The sequence below is a fragment of the Heteronotia binoei genome, chromosome 12 (assembly GCF_032191835.1).
Source record: "Heteronotia binoei isolate CCM8104 ecotype False Entrance Well chromosome 12, APGP_CSIRO_Hbin_v1, whole genome shotgun sequence".
NCBI lineage: Eukaryota > Metazoa > Chordata > Lepidosauria > Squamata > Gekkonidae > Heteronotia > Heteronotia binoei.
Window position 1 is genome coordinate 9,369,778 of NC_083234.1, and position 18,183 is coordinate 9,387,960.

General features: G+C 51.4%; 1 protein-coding gene across 1 annotated transcript in view; it reads left to right on the plus strand.

Moving 5' to 3' along the window:
• NHERF4 (NHERF family PDZ scaffold protein 4) overlaps positions 1–7,305 on the plus strand; it is a 25,718-nt gene extending 18,413 nt beyond the window's left edge. The window contains exons 5-8 of the mRNA XM_060251677.1: positions 74–260; positions 1,867–2,003; positions 4,392–4,596; positions 7,061–7,305. Coding sequence (XP_060107660.1) covers positions 74–260; positions 1,867–2,003; positions 4,392–4,596; positions 7,061–7,305 — 774 coding nt within the window. The remainder of the gene's footprint in view (positions 1–73; positions 261–1,866; positions 2,004–4,391; positions 4,597–7,060) is intronic.
• Positions 7,306–18,183: the final 10,878 nt, after the last annotated feature.

Genomic DNA, 18,183 nt, shown 5'->3' on the forward strand with positions numbered 1-18,183 from the left:
GGCCCTCAGGCCGAAAAATAAGCCCCACCTTGGTTTTGACTGTCTTTGTCACACTCCCGGCTCTTTCTTGCAGGTGGTGTGGAAGATCAAGAGCAGCAGCAAGCAGGTCCTGCTGACCATTCTGAATGGGAACGACTACAGTCTGGCCAAAGCCCTTAACCGGAACCTGGCCCAGCTCCTGCCCCATTACCACAGGCCACGGCTGTGCTGCGTGGCCAAGAACCAAAATGGTTTCGGCTTCAGCGTTTCTGCTCCAGAAGGTAGCGGAGGATGCAGCTCCTTGCCCTCACTGAACTTAGCCGTTTGTCTTTTCCATAAGCAATAGCCAAACAGAAGGGGCTGTGGCTCAGTGGTAGAGCTTCTGTTTGGCATGCAGAAGGTCCCAGGTTCAATCTCATGCACCTCCGGCGTAAAGGATGAGGTAGTAGGTGATATGGAAGAAAGACCTTGTCCTGAGACTCTGGGAGAGCTGCTGCCAGTTTGAGTAGACAATGACTAGGGATGGGTACACACTGAACACAAAAGCAAAATTCATCACAAATTTGGGCAAGTGATGCTCTGTATTCTTGGTGCTTGGAGGGAGGGAACAGTGGAAGGGCTTCTAGTGTCCTGGCCCCACTGGTGGACCTCCTGATGGCACCTGGTTTTTTGGCCACTGTGTAACAGTGTGTTGGACTGGATGGACCATTGGCCTGATCCAACATGGCTTCTCTTATGTTCTTATGTGACACAGAGTGTTGGACTGGATGGGCCGTTGGCCTGATCCAACATGGCTTCTCTTATGTTCTTATGTGACACAGAGTGTTGGACTGGATGGGCCATTGGCCTGATCCAACATGGCTTCTCTTATGTTCTTAATTCTGCTACAAAGAAAATCAAAATTCTGCAATGAAAATGCATGATGTGAAGTCAAAGTGGTCTGGATGAGTGGGCTATTTTTGCAAACATCATGATGGATCCCAGATTCAAACGTTGCATCTATGCGTTTAAGATAAGGTTGAGCCAGCTTGGGTGATACCTGGAGATTGGAAGGGGTGGAGCCAGAGAAGGGTGGGGTTTTGTGATGGGAGGGACTTTCCAAAGGGGCCATTTTCTCCAGGTTGCTCTGTCACCTGGAGATTGAGTATTTTTTATTATTTATTTGTTATTTACGTTATATTTATATCCCACCCATTCTGTACAGACTCAAGGCAGCTAACAGCATAAAATAGACTGTAAACAAAAACAATATTAAAACAATCAGATAAACGACAATGGTGCTACTCAGGCGGATCGTGTAATATTTTCCTTCTCACGCGCACGGATCCTAGGCAGTTAGTAATCAAAGCGCTATGGATCCAGATGTGGCGGCAGCCCTCTCCCAGTAGAGGTTCTATGCCATCCAAAATAGGTCAGTCTTGCAGGCCCTGCGGAACTGCAATAAATTCCACAGGGCCCTGAAGGCTTCTGGAAGGGTGTTCCAAAGTATAGGGGCCGCAAGTGATTATAATCTCAGGCAGTCTCCAGCCACCACCTGGAGGTTGAGAAAACACTTAAAGTCAAACCATGAGCAAAATATTACTGATCACCGATTTCCAAGATACTTGAATACAACTCTTGTTTATAGAAGTCTCATATTCCATTCATCCAAACCCATCAAATGACATCAAGTCTCTCAAATTGGTTCAACCTTCCGGAAAAACAGACTTCACCTCCTCAGAAAAGCTGACTCCAAAGCAGATGTGGTCTGAATGAGAAGCATCATTCGCTTTCCCAACCTGGATCTGGCAACCGTACGCCGCCCCCCCCTCCTCCATCTCCCACCGGTGGCCGAGGGGGACCGGACCACCCTATGGCCACCCCTAAAAGTCAGGTTCTCCTTTGCAGGTGTGAAAGGGGTCTTCCGGGTGTCCGTGGTGAGGAACGGTCCAGCTGAAAAGGCAGGAGTGCCCGATGGCTCATGGCTGTTGGAGCTCAATGGAATGAGTGTGAAGAACTGGACACAAGCCAGGCTTAACAAAAAGGTACCAGGTCGTTTCCATTTTCCCACATCCAAGCAGGCCTCATCCGGTTGTCTAACGGGTCCTGATGGCTTGGCAGCGCTTCCATGAGCTTCCCAAACGATCTTGACTTGCCTCCCGAAATGGTAAACACAATGACATGGCAGAAATTCTCCAGAAACTTCCGTTGGTCCTAAGTGCAATGCTCAGGCTACAGCTGGGGCTGGATACAGGGACTGTGTCACCACAGCACCGAAAGATCTGTGCTGGTTGCCCATCGGTCTTCAGGCACAGCTCAAAGCCCTTTAAGAGTTACTTTGGTGTAGCGTCTAAGAGAGGCAGATGCTCATCTGGGGAACTGGGTTTTGATTTCCCCCCTCCTCCTTCACCTTGGGTCAGTCACAGCTCTCAGAGCTGTTCTCTCAAAGTTCCCTCAGCCCCACCTTCACAGGGTGTCTGTTGTGGTGGAGGAGGAGGAGGAGAAGACTATAGATGATACCCCGCCCTTCTCTCTGAATCAGAGTCTCAGAGCGGCTTACAATCTCCTTTCTCTTCCTCCCCCACAACAGACACCCTGTGAGGTGGGTGGGACTTAGAGGGCTCTCACAGCAGCTGCCCTTTCAAGGATAACCTCTGCAAGAGCTATGGCTGACCCAAGGCCATTCCAGCAGCTGTAAGTGGAGGAGTGGGGAATCAAACCCAGTTCTCCCAGATAAGAGTCCACACACTTAACCACTACACCAAACTGGCTCAAAGAAAGAAAGAAAGAAAGAAAGAAAGAAAGAAAGAAAGAAAGAAAGAAAGAAAGAAAGAAAGAAAGAAAGAAAGAAAGAAAGAAAGAAAGAAAGAAAGAAAGAAAGAGAAAGAGAGAGAGAAAGAGAGAGAGAGAGGGAAAGAGAGAGGGAAAGAGAGTGAGAAAGAGAGAGAGAGAGAGAAAGAGAAAGAGAGAGAGAGAGAGAGAGAGAGAGAGAGAGAAAGAAAGAAAGAAAGAAAGAAAGAAAGAAAGAAAGAAAGAAAGAAAGAAAGAAAGAAAGAAAGAAAGAAAGAAAGAAAGAAAGAAATGCAGATTTATACCCCGGCCTTCTCTCTGAATCAGAGTCTCAGAGCGGCTTACAATCTCCTATATCTTCTTCCCCCACAACAGGCACCCTGTGAGGTGAGTGGGACTGAGAGGGCTCTCCCAGCAGCTGCCCTTTCAAGGATAACCTCTGCAAGAGCTCTGGCTGACCCAAGGCCATTCCAGCAGCTGTAAGTGGAGGAGTGGGGAATCAAACCCGGTTCTCCCAGATAAGAGTCCGCACACTTAACCACTCCAGAGCCCTAGATACCAAACTGGCTCTCAAGTGAGGGGAACAGAAGGAGATTGCCAGCCGCTCTAAGACTTCGAGTGAAAGGGTGGGGTACACATCTAATCTCCTCCTCCTCCCCCCAAATGGTAAGGGGCTGGGAACTTGAAATATTGTCTTCTCCTGCACTGTTCAAGCCAGTTAAGATCCTCTTCCCAAGCTCTCCTCTGCCTTAGGGTATGCATGCAGCTGTCATTTACCATAGAGTTACCAGCAACTCATAGAGAGGCATAACATCACAGCTGGGTCTTCCAGGAAATGACAGCCCCCACCCATGTCTCCAGCCACCCCAGTCTTTTGCCAGTTGCCAAGCTGGGCCCAACAATCCTACTATATTCCCGGCTGAGCTCTCCGCTTCCCCCAGTTCCAGCCCTAAATCTCCAGGAATTTCCCAACCTGGAGTTGCCAACCTTCTTCCAGAGCCTGCTGGCTGCAGCTTCTCTCCAGGGGGCGCCCCATGGCCCTCTGGGGAGCTGGTCCTTCTTCTCCCATTAAGTGCCCTTTTAGGGTTGCCAATTCAAGAAATACCTGGGGAGCTTGGGGGTGCAGCCAGGAGAATTTGGGGTTGGAGCCAGACTTTAGGAGTGGAGCCAGGAATAAGGTTGTGATAAGCATAACTGAACTAGTTCTGGCCATCAAATTTAAGGGGCCGCACACCTTTTAAATGCTTTCCCGCTCTGAGACTCTTTGGAGTGGAGGGCGGGATATAAATCCAATATTTTCATCTACCTCACAGGGTGTGTGTTGTGGGGGAGGAAGGTAAAGGAGATTGTGAGCCGCTCTGAGACTCTTCAGAGTCGAGGGCGGGATATAAATCCAATATCTTCATCTACCTCACAGGGTGTGTGTTGTGGGGGAGGAAGGGAAAGGAGATTGTGAGCCGCTCTGAGACTCTTCGGAGTGGAGGGCGGGATATAAATCCAATATCTTCATCTACCTCACAGGGTGTCTGTTGTGGGGGAGGAAGGTAAAGGAGATTGTGAGCCGCTCTGAGACTCTTCGGAGTGGAGGGCAGGATATAAATCCAATATCTTCTTCTTCTTCTTCTTCTTCTTCTTGAACGCAGCTCAAACAAAGCAACAGCCCCATGGCACTGCTTGTGATAGACGCAGAGTCGGAGGAGTTCTACCGACAGCGCAACATCAAAATCACGGCTGCCCTGGCCGACGGCACCTGGCTCCCCTTCGAAGTGCGGAAGTTGCAGATGACAAGAGGGCCAGACGGCTACGGGTTCTTGCTGAAAGAAGAAACGTGCGGCTCAGGAAGGAAGGGTAAGGCAGCCCGCCAGGTGCCTGGGTCGGGACTACTTTGCCCTTTCCCCTCCAACTCTTTATCTGCTCAAACATGCCAACAGAAGCCTTGTATGGCCTGTGACCAACAGACCTTAAGGAAGTCTCCTCCCATGCTGCAGAATAGTAAGGAACACACTAATGGACCAGTTTGGTGTAGTGGTTAAGTGTGCGGACTCTTATCTGGGAGAACCGGGTTTGATTCCCCATTCCTCCACTTGCACCTGCTGGAATGGCCTTGGGTCAGCCATAGCTCTGGCAGAGGTTGTCCTTGAAAGGGCAGCTGCTGTGAGAGCCCCCTCCAGCCCCACCCACCTCACAGGGTGTCTGTTGTGGGGGAGGAAGGTAAAGGAGATTGTGAGCCGCTCTGAGACTCTTCGGAGTGGAGGGCGGGATATAAATCCAATATCCTCTTCTTCTTCTTCTTCAGTCAACTTGGGAGGCCCTGCCTCAGTTGCCCTTGCTGTCTGAAACTACATAGGTGGCAACCTGAGAAAGGGCCTTCTCTGTTGTGGCACCAAAACTTTGGAACTCCCTTCCCAGGGAGATTCATCTGTTTCCCTCTATTGGTGTCTTTTTGCCAGCGGGTGAAGACGTTTTTGTTTTGTCTGGCATTCCCCCCTAACAGCTACTGCCCTTCCATCTGGTGGTGTTTGCTTATGAGTTTTTAATTGAATTGCATTTGTAACTTTAAGTGTTTTTAATTGCTCAAATGTTTTGATTTTTAAAAATATTCATTGCTTTGTGGAGCCTGATTGGGTGGAAAGGCAACATAAAAATACTTTAAGTAAATAAATACACCAGAATGGCCAACTCCAATGGGGAGGGACGGTGGCTCAGTGGTAGAGCATCTGCTTGGTAAGCAGAAGGTCCCAGGTTCAGTCCCCAGCATCTCCAACTAAAAAAGGGTCCAGGCAAGTAGGCATGAAAAACCTCAGCTTGAGACTCTGGAGAACCGCTGCCAGTCTGAGTAGACAATACTGACTTTGATGGACCGAGGGTCTGATTCAGTAGAGGGTAGCTTCATATGTTCCACCTGGTTGGAAAATTCCTGGAAATTCTGGGGATGGAGGCTGGTGAGGCCATTTTGTGGTATATAATGCCATAGAACCCACCCTCTAAAGCAGTATTTTCTTCAGACCAGGGGTGGCCAAACTGCGGCTCAGGAGTCACATGTGGTTCTTTCACATATATTGTATATCTCTTGAAGTCACCACCATCTCATCAGCTGGCTTGGAGAAGGCATTTCCCTCTTTAAATCGCTTCTCCAAGCCAAGCCTGCTAGTGGCTTGGAAAATGCATTTATAGTTGCTTTCTTTCCACCCCTCCCTCCCTTCTGTCCATCTTGCGACTCTCAAACATCTGATGTTCATGTCTTGCAACTCTCGAACATCTGATGTTTATTCTATGTGGCTCTTGGGTTAAGCAAGTTTGGCCACTCCTACTCCAGAGAAACTGATCCCTGTCATCTGGAGATCAATTGTAATCCCAGAAGATCTATAGAAGCTCACAGCCTCCCTGATGGTCTTCCACCATAGGCTGAAGACTACTTATCTTCATACACTTAGTCAGACCAACTGGTCCTTCAGGCCAAGAGGTCCATCTGGCTTACTACTGTCTGCCATGACTGGCAGTGCCTTCCACATGAGATCAGAACTCCTGAAGGTTGAACTTGAAGCGGGGATCTCCCAAGATTCTGAAGGGCTCCCTAGAAGCTGCCTCATGGTGTGACGTCCTCATGTCAATAGACCCATTCTGTTTTGTCAAGGCTGCGTCTCTTAATTCACTGACTGTTAAAAAGAAGACAACATACCCCCTGAGCGGTTTCATCGAGTGAGCATTACCAGGGTATGCCATACTCCGTCCCTTCTCATAGGGGATCTCTTTTCACTGTCCCCAAAAGAACGGCTTAATTCTCCTCTGTTTAGGAGAGAATTTGGGGATGCCTTCACAGAGAGGCCACATGGCTCAGAGTAGAAAGCAGCAGTACTGCAGTACTGTGATCTGAACTCTCTGCTCACAACCTGAGTTCGATCCCAGCGAAAGCTGGTTCAGGTAGCCGGCCCAAGGTTGACTCAGCCTTCCATCCTTACGAGGTCGGTAAAATGAGCTGGCTCAGGGTTGACTCAGCCTTCCATCCTTACGAGGTCGGTAAAATGAGTACCCAGCTTGCTGGGGGGGGGGGGGGGGGAAGTGTAAAAGTCTGCCGTGAAAACGTGAAAGCAACGTCACCCCAGAGTTGGAAACGACTGGTGCTTGCATAGGGGACCTTTCCTTTCCTTTTTCACAGAGAGTAACACTCTGCGAGGAGAACATAGTCCAGTCTGTATACACGCAGCATGCGTGAATTTGGTAGAAGTGAAGCATGCCCCTGTATTTTTGCAGGAGGAATAGCCAATCCATTTTGCCTTTGCGCTTGTGAATGGAGCCCACTTGTGATTTGCAGGCCAGTTTATGAGGGAGGTGGACGCCGGGTTGCCGGCAGAGAAGGCAGGGATGAGGGACGGCGATCGCCTCCTGGGCGTGAACGGAGAGAGTGTCGAAGACCTCAATCACCATGGAGTGGTGTTCAAGATCCGTGCGGACAGTGAGCAGGTGACGCTGCTGGTCATTGATGCAGAAGGGAGCAAGTTCTTTGATTTGGTACGTAGCAGCTTGGAAGCTGGGGGAGCATGGAGGGGTGGGCTCTGAAAGAAAGATGTCCCATTCCCATTTCCCACCTTATACTCCAGTTTCCTCTAGGGGAGGGGCTGCGGCTCAGTGGTAGAACCTCTGCTTGGCATGCAGAAGGTCCCAGGTTCAATCTCCAGTGAAAAGGACCTGGAAGCAGGTGATAGTTAAAGACCTCTGCATAAGACCCTGGAGAGTCTGAGTAGGGGCTGTGGCTCAGTGGTGGAGCATCTGCTTGGCATGCAGAAGGTCCCAGGTTCAATCCCCAGCATCTCCAGCGAAAAGAACCTGGAAGCAGATGATGGTGAAAGACCTCTGCATAAGACCCTGGAGAGTCTACGTAGGGTCCGTGGCTCAGTGGTGGAGCATCTGTTTGGCATGCAGAAGGTCCCAGGTTCAATCCCCAGCATCTCCAGCGAAAAGGACCTGGAAGCAGGTGATGGTGAAAGACCTCTGCATAAGACCCTGGAGAGTCTACGTAGGGGCCATGGCTCAGTGGTAGAGCACCTGCCTGACATGCAGAAGGTCCCAGGTTCAATCCCCAGCATCTCCAGCGAAGAGGACCTGGAAGCAGGTGATAGTTAAAGACCTCTGCATAAGACCCTGGAGAGTCTGAGTAGGGGCTGTGGCTCAGTGGTGGAGCATCTGCTTGGCATGCAGAAGGTCCCAGGTTCAATCCCCAGCATCTCCAGCGAAAAGAACCTGGAAGCAGATGATGGTGAAAGACCTCTGCATAAGACCCTGGAGAGTCTACGTAGGGTCCGTGGCTCAGTGGTGGAGCATCTGTTTGGCATGCAGAAGGTCCCAGGTTCAATCCCCAGCATCTCCAGCGAAAAGGACCTGGAAGCAGGTGATGGTGAAAGACCTCTGCATAAGACCCTGGAGAGTCTACGTAGGGGCCATGGCTCAGTGGTAGAGCACCTGCCTGACATGCAGAAGGTCCCAGGTTCAATCCCCAGCATCTCCAGCGAAGAGGACCTGGAAGCAGGTGATGGTGAAAGACCTCTGCATAAGACCCTGGAAAGCCAGTTTGGTGTATTGGTTAAGTGCACAGACTCTTATCTGGTTTGATTCCCCCAGTCCTCCACTTGCTGGAATGGCCTTGGCTCAGCCATAGCTTTCACAAGAGTTGTCCTTGAAAGGGCAGCTGCTGTAAAAGCTCTCTCAGCCCCACCCACCTCACAGGATGTCTGTTGGGGGGCGGGGAGGGTAGAGGAGATTGTGGCCGCTCTGAGACTCCGAGATTCAGAGTATAGGGCAGAAATCCAGTATCTTCTTCTGAGTGGGGACTGTGGCTCAGTGGCACGCAGCACGTCCCGGGTTCAGTCCCCAGCACCTCCAGTTTAAAGGTCGCAGGCGATGTGAAAGACTTTGACCTGAATCCCTGGAGAGCCACTGCCCATCTGAGTAGACAATTCTGACTTTGAGGGACCAATGGTCTCAGTACGAGTAGGCATCATGTGTGTCAAGTGTATCTTAAAGACACCCACCCTGCAGAAGCCTGCAGAGATACCGTCATTCCTGAGAACTGGGTGGAATTGCCTTGGATCTCTTCTGGCAAATACAGACCCTACAGGCAAACTGGATTAATAGCCATTCCTTCTCCTCATGTAATCCTGGAAGTGAGATGTCAGGAGGAAATTGTGTGTGTGTGTGGCGGGCGGGGGGTGGGGGGGTGGGATTGTTGAAAATTTCCTGGGAGAAGCTATGGCAGAGCGCAATTCTATCTGCAGGTGGAGCTTACTGAAACCAATGGGTTTAGACCGGAGTAGCTCTGCACAGGATTGCACTGTTGGATGCATATAAAGCCGATCTGTCAAAATGAGGAAACGTTCCGTCACGAGTCTGCCTTCCACGGTAATTTGCTAGGCAGGGGCGGAATTCTAGCAGGAGCTCCTTTGCATATTAGGCCACACGCCCCTGATGCAGCCAATCCTCCCGGAGCTTACAAGGCTCTTTTTTGTAAGCTCTTGGGGGATTGGCTACATCAGGGGTGTGTGGCCTAATAAGCAAAGGAGCTTCTGCTAGAATTCCACCCCTGCTGCTAAGATTGTTTGGGGTACTGTACCTTGGGGCCAGGTGGGTAGCATGAGTTGATTCCTGAGAATTATAAAGCACCTCTCAGGTGTTCCAGCCCTGCTTAGAGTTTCTTCTACGTCCCCAGGTTGGAGTATCACCTCTCATCTTCTGTGACGAGCAAGCTGCTCCGTCAGGATTGTGTGCCGCACGCCGCTCTTCTTCTCCCAACATATGTCAAGAAAACAGCATTTCCACCCTCGCTCCTTGTCATCTCGACATGGAGCGCCACTTGAACGGCCACCCACCCAGAGGTGGCTCATGGGACTTCTCCAAAGAGGTAATGATGTCCTCTGGGGAATTCAGGGTTGTCACCATCCAGGTGGGGTCTGGAGATCTCCCCGAATGACACAAGTGATCTCCGGGCAGCAGAGTTCAGTTCCTGGGGAGAAAATGGCTGCTTTGGAAGGTATGGACCGAAAATAGACCGTATGGCTGAAAGGTATGGCTGAAAATAGACCGTGCTGGGGTCCCTCCCCTACCTAACCCCACCCTCTCCAGGCTTCACCCTGAAAATCTCCAGGTAGGAGATCCAGTTTGGTGTAGTGGTTAAGTGTGCGGACTCTTATCTGGGAGAACCGGGTTTGATTCCCCATTCCTCCACTTGCACCTGCTGGAATGGCCTTGGGTCCCCCAGAGCTCTCTTATCTGGGAGAACCGGGTTTGATTCCCCACTCCTCCACTTGCACCTGCTGGAATGGCCTTGGGTCACCCAGAGCTCTCTTATCTGGGAGAACCGGGTTTGATTCCCCACTCCTCCACTTGCACCTGCTAGCATGGCCTTGGGTCAGCCATAGCTCTGGCAGAGGTTGTCCTTGAAAGGGCAGCTGCTGTGAAAGCCCTCTCCAGCCCCACCTCACAGGGTGTCTGTTGTGGGGGAGGAAGGTAAAGGAGATTGTGAGCCGCTCTGAGACTCTTTGGAGTGGAGGGCGGGATATAAATCCAATATCTTCTATCTTCTTCTTCTATTTCCCAAACCAGAATTGGCAGCCCCAGTGGCATTCCAAGTACCAGGTCCAGTCGACTCCCTTCCCACTCTGCTCATTAGCGTGTTTTGCTTCCTTGCAGCAGTAGCTGCAGAGGTCTAGTTAGAACTCACGGTAGGACTGATTCAGAACCGATCCTGGTCTCTTGCTCCAGCCTGCAGACGGGGGATCCCAGGAGGGAATGTATCATAATCCAAACAATCCTTGATAACAAATTTGTCAATTAGAGGCAGGCAGGAATCCCTCTTACTGATATTCGACTTTCTACCTGTACGATTGTTGCTGGAAGACGGCATTTCCATCCACCATTCTTGGTATCCAGCTCTGCAAAACACCCTACAGACTACAAATTGCAGAAGGTCACAGAACAACCAGCACATTCCAGAGAACAATCAGCACAATCAACAACCATCTTCCTTATCTTCACACCCCTTCCAACCCTCCCAGCAATCAACACAGAGCAATGGTCTCATTCCACAGCCAGTTTCCTTATCACCACCCTTCCAGGAAGCCCCACCAAACAATGGGTACATTCACAAACCAATTGCTCTCTCACCACACCCCCTCCAGCCTAGAAATAGCAGCTCTCCAGCAGCCCTGGCCTCACTCAATGCACAGCAGCCAAGAAGGTCAGAGCGCCTGCTCCGGCTGCAACGCCACTAAGAATGTTCTCCGCAGCTGAGAACGAAACGTCTGGAAGAAAAACTTCCTCCAGTAGAACACGGCACTTGAGCTCGAAAGATTCTACAAACCCTAATGATTGTTGCTGTTGTTTGAACAGCGGGAAGCATTTAATAATCTGACCTCTCATATGACCACCATCCCCAGTCTGAAGTTGTAGACATATATATACACGTGCAGGCCTCAGATTCAGCAGGAGCTCACAGGAGCACAGCTCCTGAACCTTTCTTTGTTTTAAACAATTTTATTGATAACATATGGTAACAATTTCCATTAATAACTTCTTTTCATCTATCCCATATGCTTCTTTCTAATCACCCCTCCCCCCGTTACTTGACCCCCGCCAGTGTTATTTACTCAAAATACTAACATTAAAAGGTACTTTTAATTCCTAAGAACTAAAATCAATATTCTTCTTTCTTTTAAGGTTTAATCATTATCAAAAATTGTCCAGTGTCCTTTTACTTCCCACTCGTCTTCTACATAACTTCTAAATTTTTTCCACTCCCTTTTAAAATCTTCAAAATCGTAATCTCTTAAAGTTCTTGTTAATTTGTCCATCTCACTCCATGTCATAACTTTTACAATCCAATCCCATTTTTCTGGTATTTTCTCTTGCTTCCATAACTGCGCATATAGCGTCCTGGCAGCTGAAAGCAAGTACCAAATTATAGTTCTATCTTCTTTTGGAAATTTTTCCATTTGTAATCCCAAGCTCCTGAACCTTTCTGAGGGTTCCCCTTCTTCCTCCCCACCTACCTTGTCCATGGAAGGTGCAGCTGCATAACAATCCCTGGATTAGGTGATGTCATCGTGCAGGGCGGCATGGGGAGAAAGTAGGATTGCCAATCCCCAGGTGGGGGCAGGGGATCCCCCGGTTTTGAGGCCCTCCCCCCACTTCAGGGTTGTCAGAAAGCGGGGGGAGGGGAGGGAAATGTCTGCTGGGGACTCTGTTATTCCCTATGGAGATTTATTCCCATAGAAAATCATGGAGAATTGATCTGTGGGTATCTGGGGCTCTGGGGGGGCTGTCATTTGAGGTAGAGGCACCAAATTTTCAGTATAGCATCCAGTGCCTCTCCCCAAAATACCCTCCAAGTTTCAAAAAGATTGGACCAGGGGGTCCAATTCTATGAGCCTTAAAAGAAGGTGCCCCTATCCTTCACTATTTCCTGTGGAAGGAAGGAATTGAAAAGGTGTGCCGTCCCTTTCAATGTGAGGGCCAGAACTCCCTTTGGAGTTCAATTATGCTTGTCACAGCCTTGATCTTGGCTCCACCTCTAATGTCTCCTGGCTCCACCCCCAAAGTCCCCAGATATTTCTTGAATTGGACTTGGCAACCCTAGGGGAAAGAAGGATGGGCAGTGCACAAGCGCGCTGCCACGCCGCCACTTTCCCCCAACACCTCCTGGTTGCTTTCAACCTGAAAGCAGCCAGGTGCCGCTAAAACACCACACTATTCAGAGGCTTCGAAGGAAGCCTCCAAAGAGCGGAGTGGCTGCTTTCGGCTTGAAAGCAGCTGGGCGACGCTAAAACACCATGCTCTTCGGAGGCTTCTAAGGAAGTCTCTGAATGGTGCAGCGGCTGAGTGGTGCCTTCCGGCTGGGGAAAAAACAAGGGGAGTAAGGGGGCACCTGGTGGTGACCCCAGGCGGGGTAGCGCCCTAGGCAGCCACCTATCCCACCTACTCCCACGCGCTGGCCGTGCATTGACGTGGACCAGAAATCTGGCTTATGCGCTGCCATTCCAAACTAGGCAGTGGTGCTACAAATCAATTTCACGAGCATGCTTACAATGGGCCCAGTCTGCACAGCCCTTCGCTATCCTGTCTCACATACCCGTGAGATTTATCTGTGGCACGTCGGCAGCCTAAAAATAGAACAGGACTTCCACCGTACAAAAATATCCGTGCTTGTTCACTTGGAGGCTGCTTTTGTGTTGCCATAATCAGGGGTGGGGAACAGTGGCTCCCCAGATGTTTTTTTTTTTGCCTACAACTCCCATCAGCCCCAGCCAGCATGGCCAATGGCTGGGGCTGATGGGAGTTGTAGGCAAAAATAACATCTGGAGAGCCACTGTCCCCCACCCCTGCCATAGGTGGTTGAGCCTGGAGCTGCGTTCTCTTTGGCCAGGTTCATGCAGACCACTGAGAAGCAGAAAGACAGTTCTAGTATCTCCTGCACAGGGTTTTGAGTACATCAATAGCAATACAGCTAGGTGGATGTACAGTTGCACCCCACTGTAAGAACATTAGACGAATCCTGCTGGAATCAGACCAGCGAGGGTCCATCTAGTCCAGCATCCTGCCTCACACAGGGGCCAACCAGTTCCTCTGGAGGGCCAACAACAGGGCAGAGAGGCTGAGGCCTTCCCCTGAGAAGAGCATCAGAAGAGCCCTGCTGGGTCAAACCAGTGAGGGTCCATCTAGTCCAGCCTCCTGTCTCCCACAGTGGCCAACTAGTTCCTCTGAAAGGCCAACAACAGGGCAGAGAGGCCAAGGCCTTCCCCTGAGAAGAACATCAGAAGAGCCCTGCTGGGTCAAACCAGGGAGGGTCCATCTAGTCCAGCCTCCTGTCACAGTGGCCAACCAGGTCCTCTGGAGGGCCAACAACAGGGCAGAGAGGCTGAGGTCTTCTCTTGAGAAGAGCATCAGAAGAGCCCTGCTGGGTCAAACCAGTGAGGGTCCATCTAGTCCAGCCTCCTGTCTCCCACAGTGGCCAACCAGTTCCTCTGGAGGGCCAACAGCAGGGCAGAGAGGCTGAGGCCTTCTCCTGAGAAGAGCATCAGAAGAGCCCTGCTGGGTCAAACCAGTGAGGGTCCATCTAGTCCAGCCTCCTGTCTCCCACAGTGGCCAACCAGTTCCTCTGGAGGGCCAACAACAGAGCAGAGAGGCTAAGGCCTTCCCCTGAGAAAAGCATCAGAAGAGCCCTGCTGGGTCAAACCAGTGAGGGTCCATCTAGTGCAGCCTCCTGTCTCCCACAGGGGCCAACCAGTTCCTCTGGAAGGCCAACAACAGGGCAGAGAGGCTGAGGCCTTCCCCTGAGAAGAGCATCAGAAGAGCCCTGCTGGGTCAAACCAGGGAGGGTCCATCTAGTACAGCCTCCTGTCTCCCACAGTGGTCAACCAGTTCCTCTGGAGGGCCAACAACAGGGCAGAGTGGCTGAGGCCTTCCCCTGAGAAGAACATCAGAAGAGCCCTGCTGGGTCAAACCAGGGAGGGTCCATCGAGTCCAGCCTCCTGTCTCCCACAGTGGCCAACCAGTTCCTCTGGAGGGCCAACAACAGGGCAGAGAGGCTGAGGCCTTCCCCTGAGAAGAGCATCAGAAGAGCCCTGCTGGATCAGACCAGTAGTCCATCGAGTCCAGCCTCCTGTCTCCCACAGTGGCCAACCAGTTCCTCTGGAGGGCCAACAACAGAGCAGAGGCTAATGCCTTCCCCTGAGAAGAGCATCAGAAGAGCCCTGCTGGGTCAAACCAGTGAGGGTCCATCGAGTCCAGCCTCCTGTCTCCCACAGTGGCCAACCAGTTCCTCTGGAGGGCCAACAACAGGGCAGAGAGGCTGAGGCCTTCCCCTGAGAAGAGCATCAGAAGAGCCCTGCTGGATCAGCCCAGTAGTCCATCGAGTCCAGCCTCCTGTCTCCCACAGTGGCCAACCAGTTCCTCTGGAGGGCCAACAACAGGGCAGAGAGGCTAAGGCCTTCCCCTGAGAAGAGCATCAGAAGAGCCCTGCTGGGTCAAACCAGGGAGGGTCCATCTAGTCCAGCCTCCTGTCTCCCACAGTGGCCAACCAGTTCCTCTGGAGGGCCAACAACAGGGTAGAGAGGCTGAGGCCTTCCCCTGAGAAGAGCATCAGAAGAGCCCTGCTGGATCAGACCAGTAGTCCATCGAGTCCAGCCTCCTGTCTCCCACAGTGGCCAACCAGTTCCTCTGGAGGGCCAACAACAGAGCAGAGAGGCTAAGGCCTTCCCCTGAGAAGAGCATCAGAAGAGCCCTGCTGGGTCAGACCAGCGAGGGTCCATCTAGTCCAGCCTCCTGTCTCACACAGTGGCCAGCCAGTTCCTCTGGAGGGCCCACAACAGGGCAGAGAGGCCGAGGCCTTCCCCTGAGAAGAACATCAGAAGAGCCCTGCTGGGTCAGACCTGTGAGGATCCATCTAGCCCAGCATCCCGTCTCACACAGTGGCCAGCCAGTTCCTCTGGAGGGCCAACAACAGGGCAGAGAGGCTGAGGCCTTCCCCTGAGAAGAGCATCAGAAGAGCCCTGCTGGGTCAAACCAGGGAGGGTCCATCTAGTCCAGCCTCCTGTCTCCCACAGTGGCCAACCAGTTCCTCTGGAGGGCCAACAACAGGGTAGAGAGGCTGAGGCCTTCCCCTGAGAAGAGCATCAGAAGAGCCCTGCTGGATCAGACCAGTAGTCCATCGAGTCCAGCCTCCTGTCTCCCACAGTGGCCAACCAGTTCCTCTGGAGGGCCAACAACAGAGCAGAGAGGCTAAGGCCTTCCCCTGAGAAGAGCATCAGAAGAGCCCTGCTGGGTCAGACCAGCGAGGGTCCATCTAGTCCAGCCTCCTGTCTCACACAGTGGCCAGCCAGTTCCTCTGGAGGGCCCACAACAGGGCAGAGAGGCCGAGGCCTTCCCCTGAGAAGAACATCAGAAGAGCCCTGCTGGGTCAGACCTGTGAGGATCCATCTAGCCCAGCATCCCGTCTCACACAGTGGCCAGCCAGTTCCTCTGGAGGGCCAACAACAGGGCAGAGAGGCTGAGGCCTTCCCCTGAGAAGAGCATCAGAAGAGCCCTGCTGGGTCAAACCAGTGAGGGTCCATCTAGTCCTGCCTCCTGCCTCACACAGGGGCCAACCAGTTCCTCTGGAAGTCCAGCAACACAGCATAGAGGCCAAGGCCTCCCCTGATGTTGCCTCCTGGCTCTGGGATTCAGACGTCACCTGCCTCTGAAGGTGGAGGTTCCCTTTGGCCCCCATGGCTAGAGTCACAGATAGACTTATTTTGTATGAATCTGTCTAATCTTCTTCTAAAGCTGTCTGTGCCTTTTTAAAAAGCTGTCTGTGCACTGCATCCTTTGGCGGCGAACTCCACATTTTAATCACCCACTTCATAAAGAAGAATTTCCTTTCGTCCCTCCTTCCTGCGTTTTATGGCACTTTGCTCTTTGTTCCCCACAGGAGCCAGGCAGACTGAGCCAGCCTTTCTAGGGCCTGCTGGTTCATCTCGACCACAAGCACCTCCGAGTCCCAGCTCTGAAAAGGCTCCTGCAAAGGTGGGAGAAAGAAGCACCTCTTGCACAGATGCTGCCGATTTTGCACTTTGATTCCTCCCCGGGCTGAGTTTTCCAGTCACTCTGTTTGCTCCACGATGGCTCCATCTTCATATTCTGAAAAAGCTTCATGTGGATTTTCATAACAGGACTCTGGATCGAAGCCGGGTGGGGAGAGGCGGTGGGGATCGGTTCAGAGCAGGAAGCTACAAGACTCCATAGAAGACCGTGAGAGCTTTAAAAAGACCACCCCTTTCGGCTGGATCTAAGTGGCAAAGATGCCCACGTCTCGCTTTGCAACAGAGAGATGAATTTGCTCTCATCTAGGCTTGCCAGGTGGGGGATGCGAGGGTAGGGTTCCTTGGAGATGAGCTGCAATTCTGGGGGATCCCCAGGTCTCACCTGGAGGCTGGCATCCTTGCTCTCCTCTCATCAAGTTGTTATAGTGAGAATAGTTCCCCTGCCCCACAGGGATAACTAATGCCTAGTAAACTGGAGAGCCAGTTTGGTGTAGTGGTTAAGTGCGTGCACTCTTATCTGGGAGAACCGGGTTTGATTCCCCACTCCTCGGCAGGGAGGGTGGAGCATAAATCGAATTAATCATAAACATAAATTTGCACCTGCTGGAATGGCCTTGGGTCAGCCATAGCTCTTGCAGAGCTGTCCTTGTGAGAGCCAATTTGGTGTAGTGGTTAAGTGTGCGGACTCTTATCTGGGAGACCCGGGTTTGATTCCCCACTCCTCCACTTGCAGCTGCTGCAATGGCCTTGGGTCAGCCAGAGCTCTTGCAGAGCTGTCCTTGTGAGAGCCAATTTGGTGTAGTGGTTAAGTGTGCGGACTCTTATCTGGGAGAACCGGGTTTGATTCCCCACTCCTCCACTTGCAGCTTCTGGAATGGCTTTGGGTCAGCCATAGCTCTCATAGGAGTTGTCCTTGAAAGGGCAGCTGCTGTGAGTGTCCTCTCAGCCCCACCCACTTCACAGGGTATCTGTTGTTGGGGAGGAAGACAGTGAGCCGCTCAGAGATTCGGAGTGGAGGGCGAGATATAAATCCAATATCATCATCTTCTATTTGAAACGGATTAAGGGAGAGAGCAGTGCTTTTGGATGCAGAAGCTCTTCTAGCAACCCTGAACGAAGTTTGAGTCTAGGCGCGCCTTGAAGATCAACAAAGTTTAATTCTGGGCAGTGTTCCCTCTAAGCTGCATTAGCGTGAGCTAGCTCACAGTTTTTTAGCCTTCCGCTTACACATTTTTGTCTTAGCTCAGGAAAAATGGGCCCCAGAGCAAACTATTTTAGGCAGTAGCTCCCAACTTTAATGCCAGCAGCTCATGAAGTAGAATTTTGGCTCACAAGACTCCACAGCTTAGAGGGAGTATTGATTCTGGGTATAAGCTTTCATGTGCATGCACACTAGGGTTGCCAATCCCCAGGTGGGGGCAGGGATCCCCCGGTTTGGAGGCCCTCCCCCTGCTTCAGGGCCATCAGAAAGTGAGGGGAAGGGAGGGAAATGTCTGTTTGGAGTTCTATTATTCCCTATGGAGACTTATTCCCATAGAAAATAATGGAGAATTGATCCACGGGTATCTGGGGCTCTGGGGGAGGGTTGCTTTTTGAGATAGAGGCATCAAATTTTCAGCATAGCATCCAGTGCCTCTCCCCAAAATACCTTCCAAGTTTCAAAGGGATTGGACCAGGGGGTCCAATTCAATGAGCTCCAAAGGAAGGTGCCCCTATCCATTGATTCCTATGGAAGGAAGGCATTTAAAAGGTGTGCGGTCCCTTGAAATGTGATGGCCAGAACTCCCTTTGGAGTTGAATTATGCTTGTCACACCCTTGCTCCTGGCTCCACCCCTGAAGTCCCCAGATATTTCTTGAATTGGACTTGGC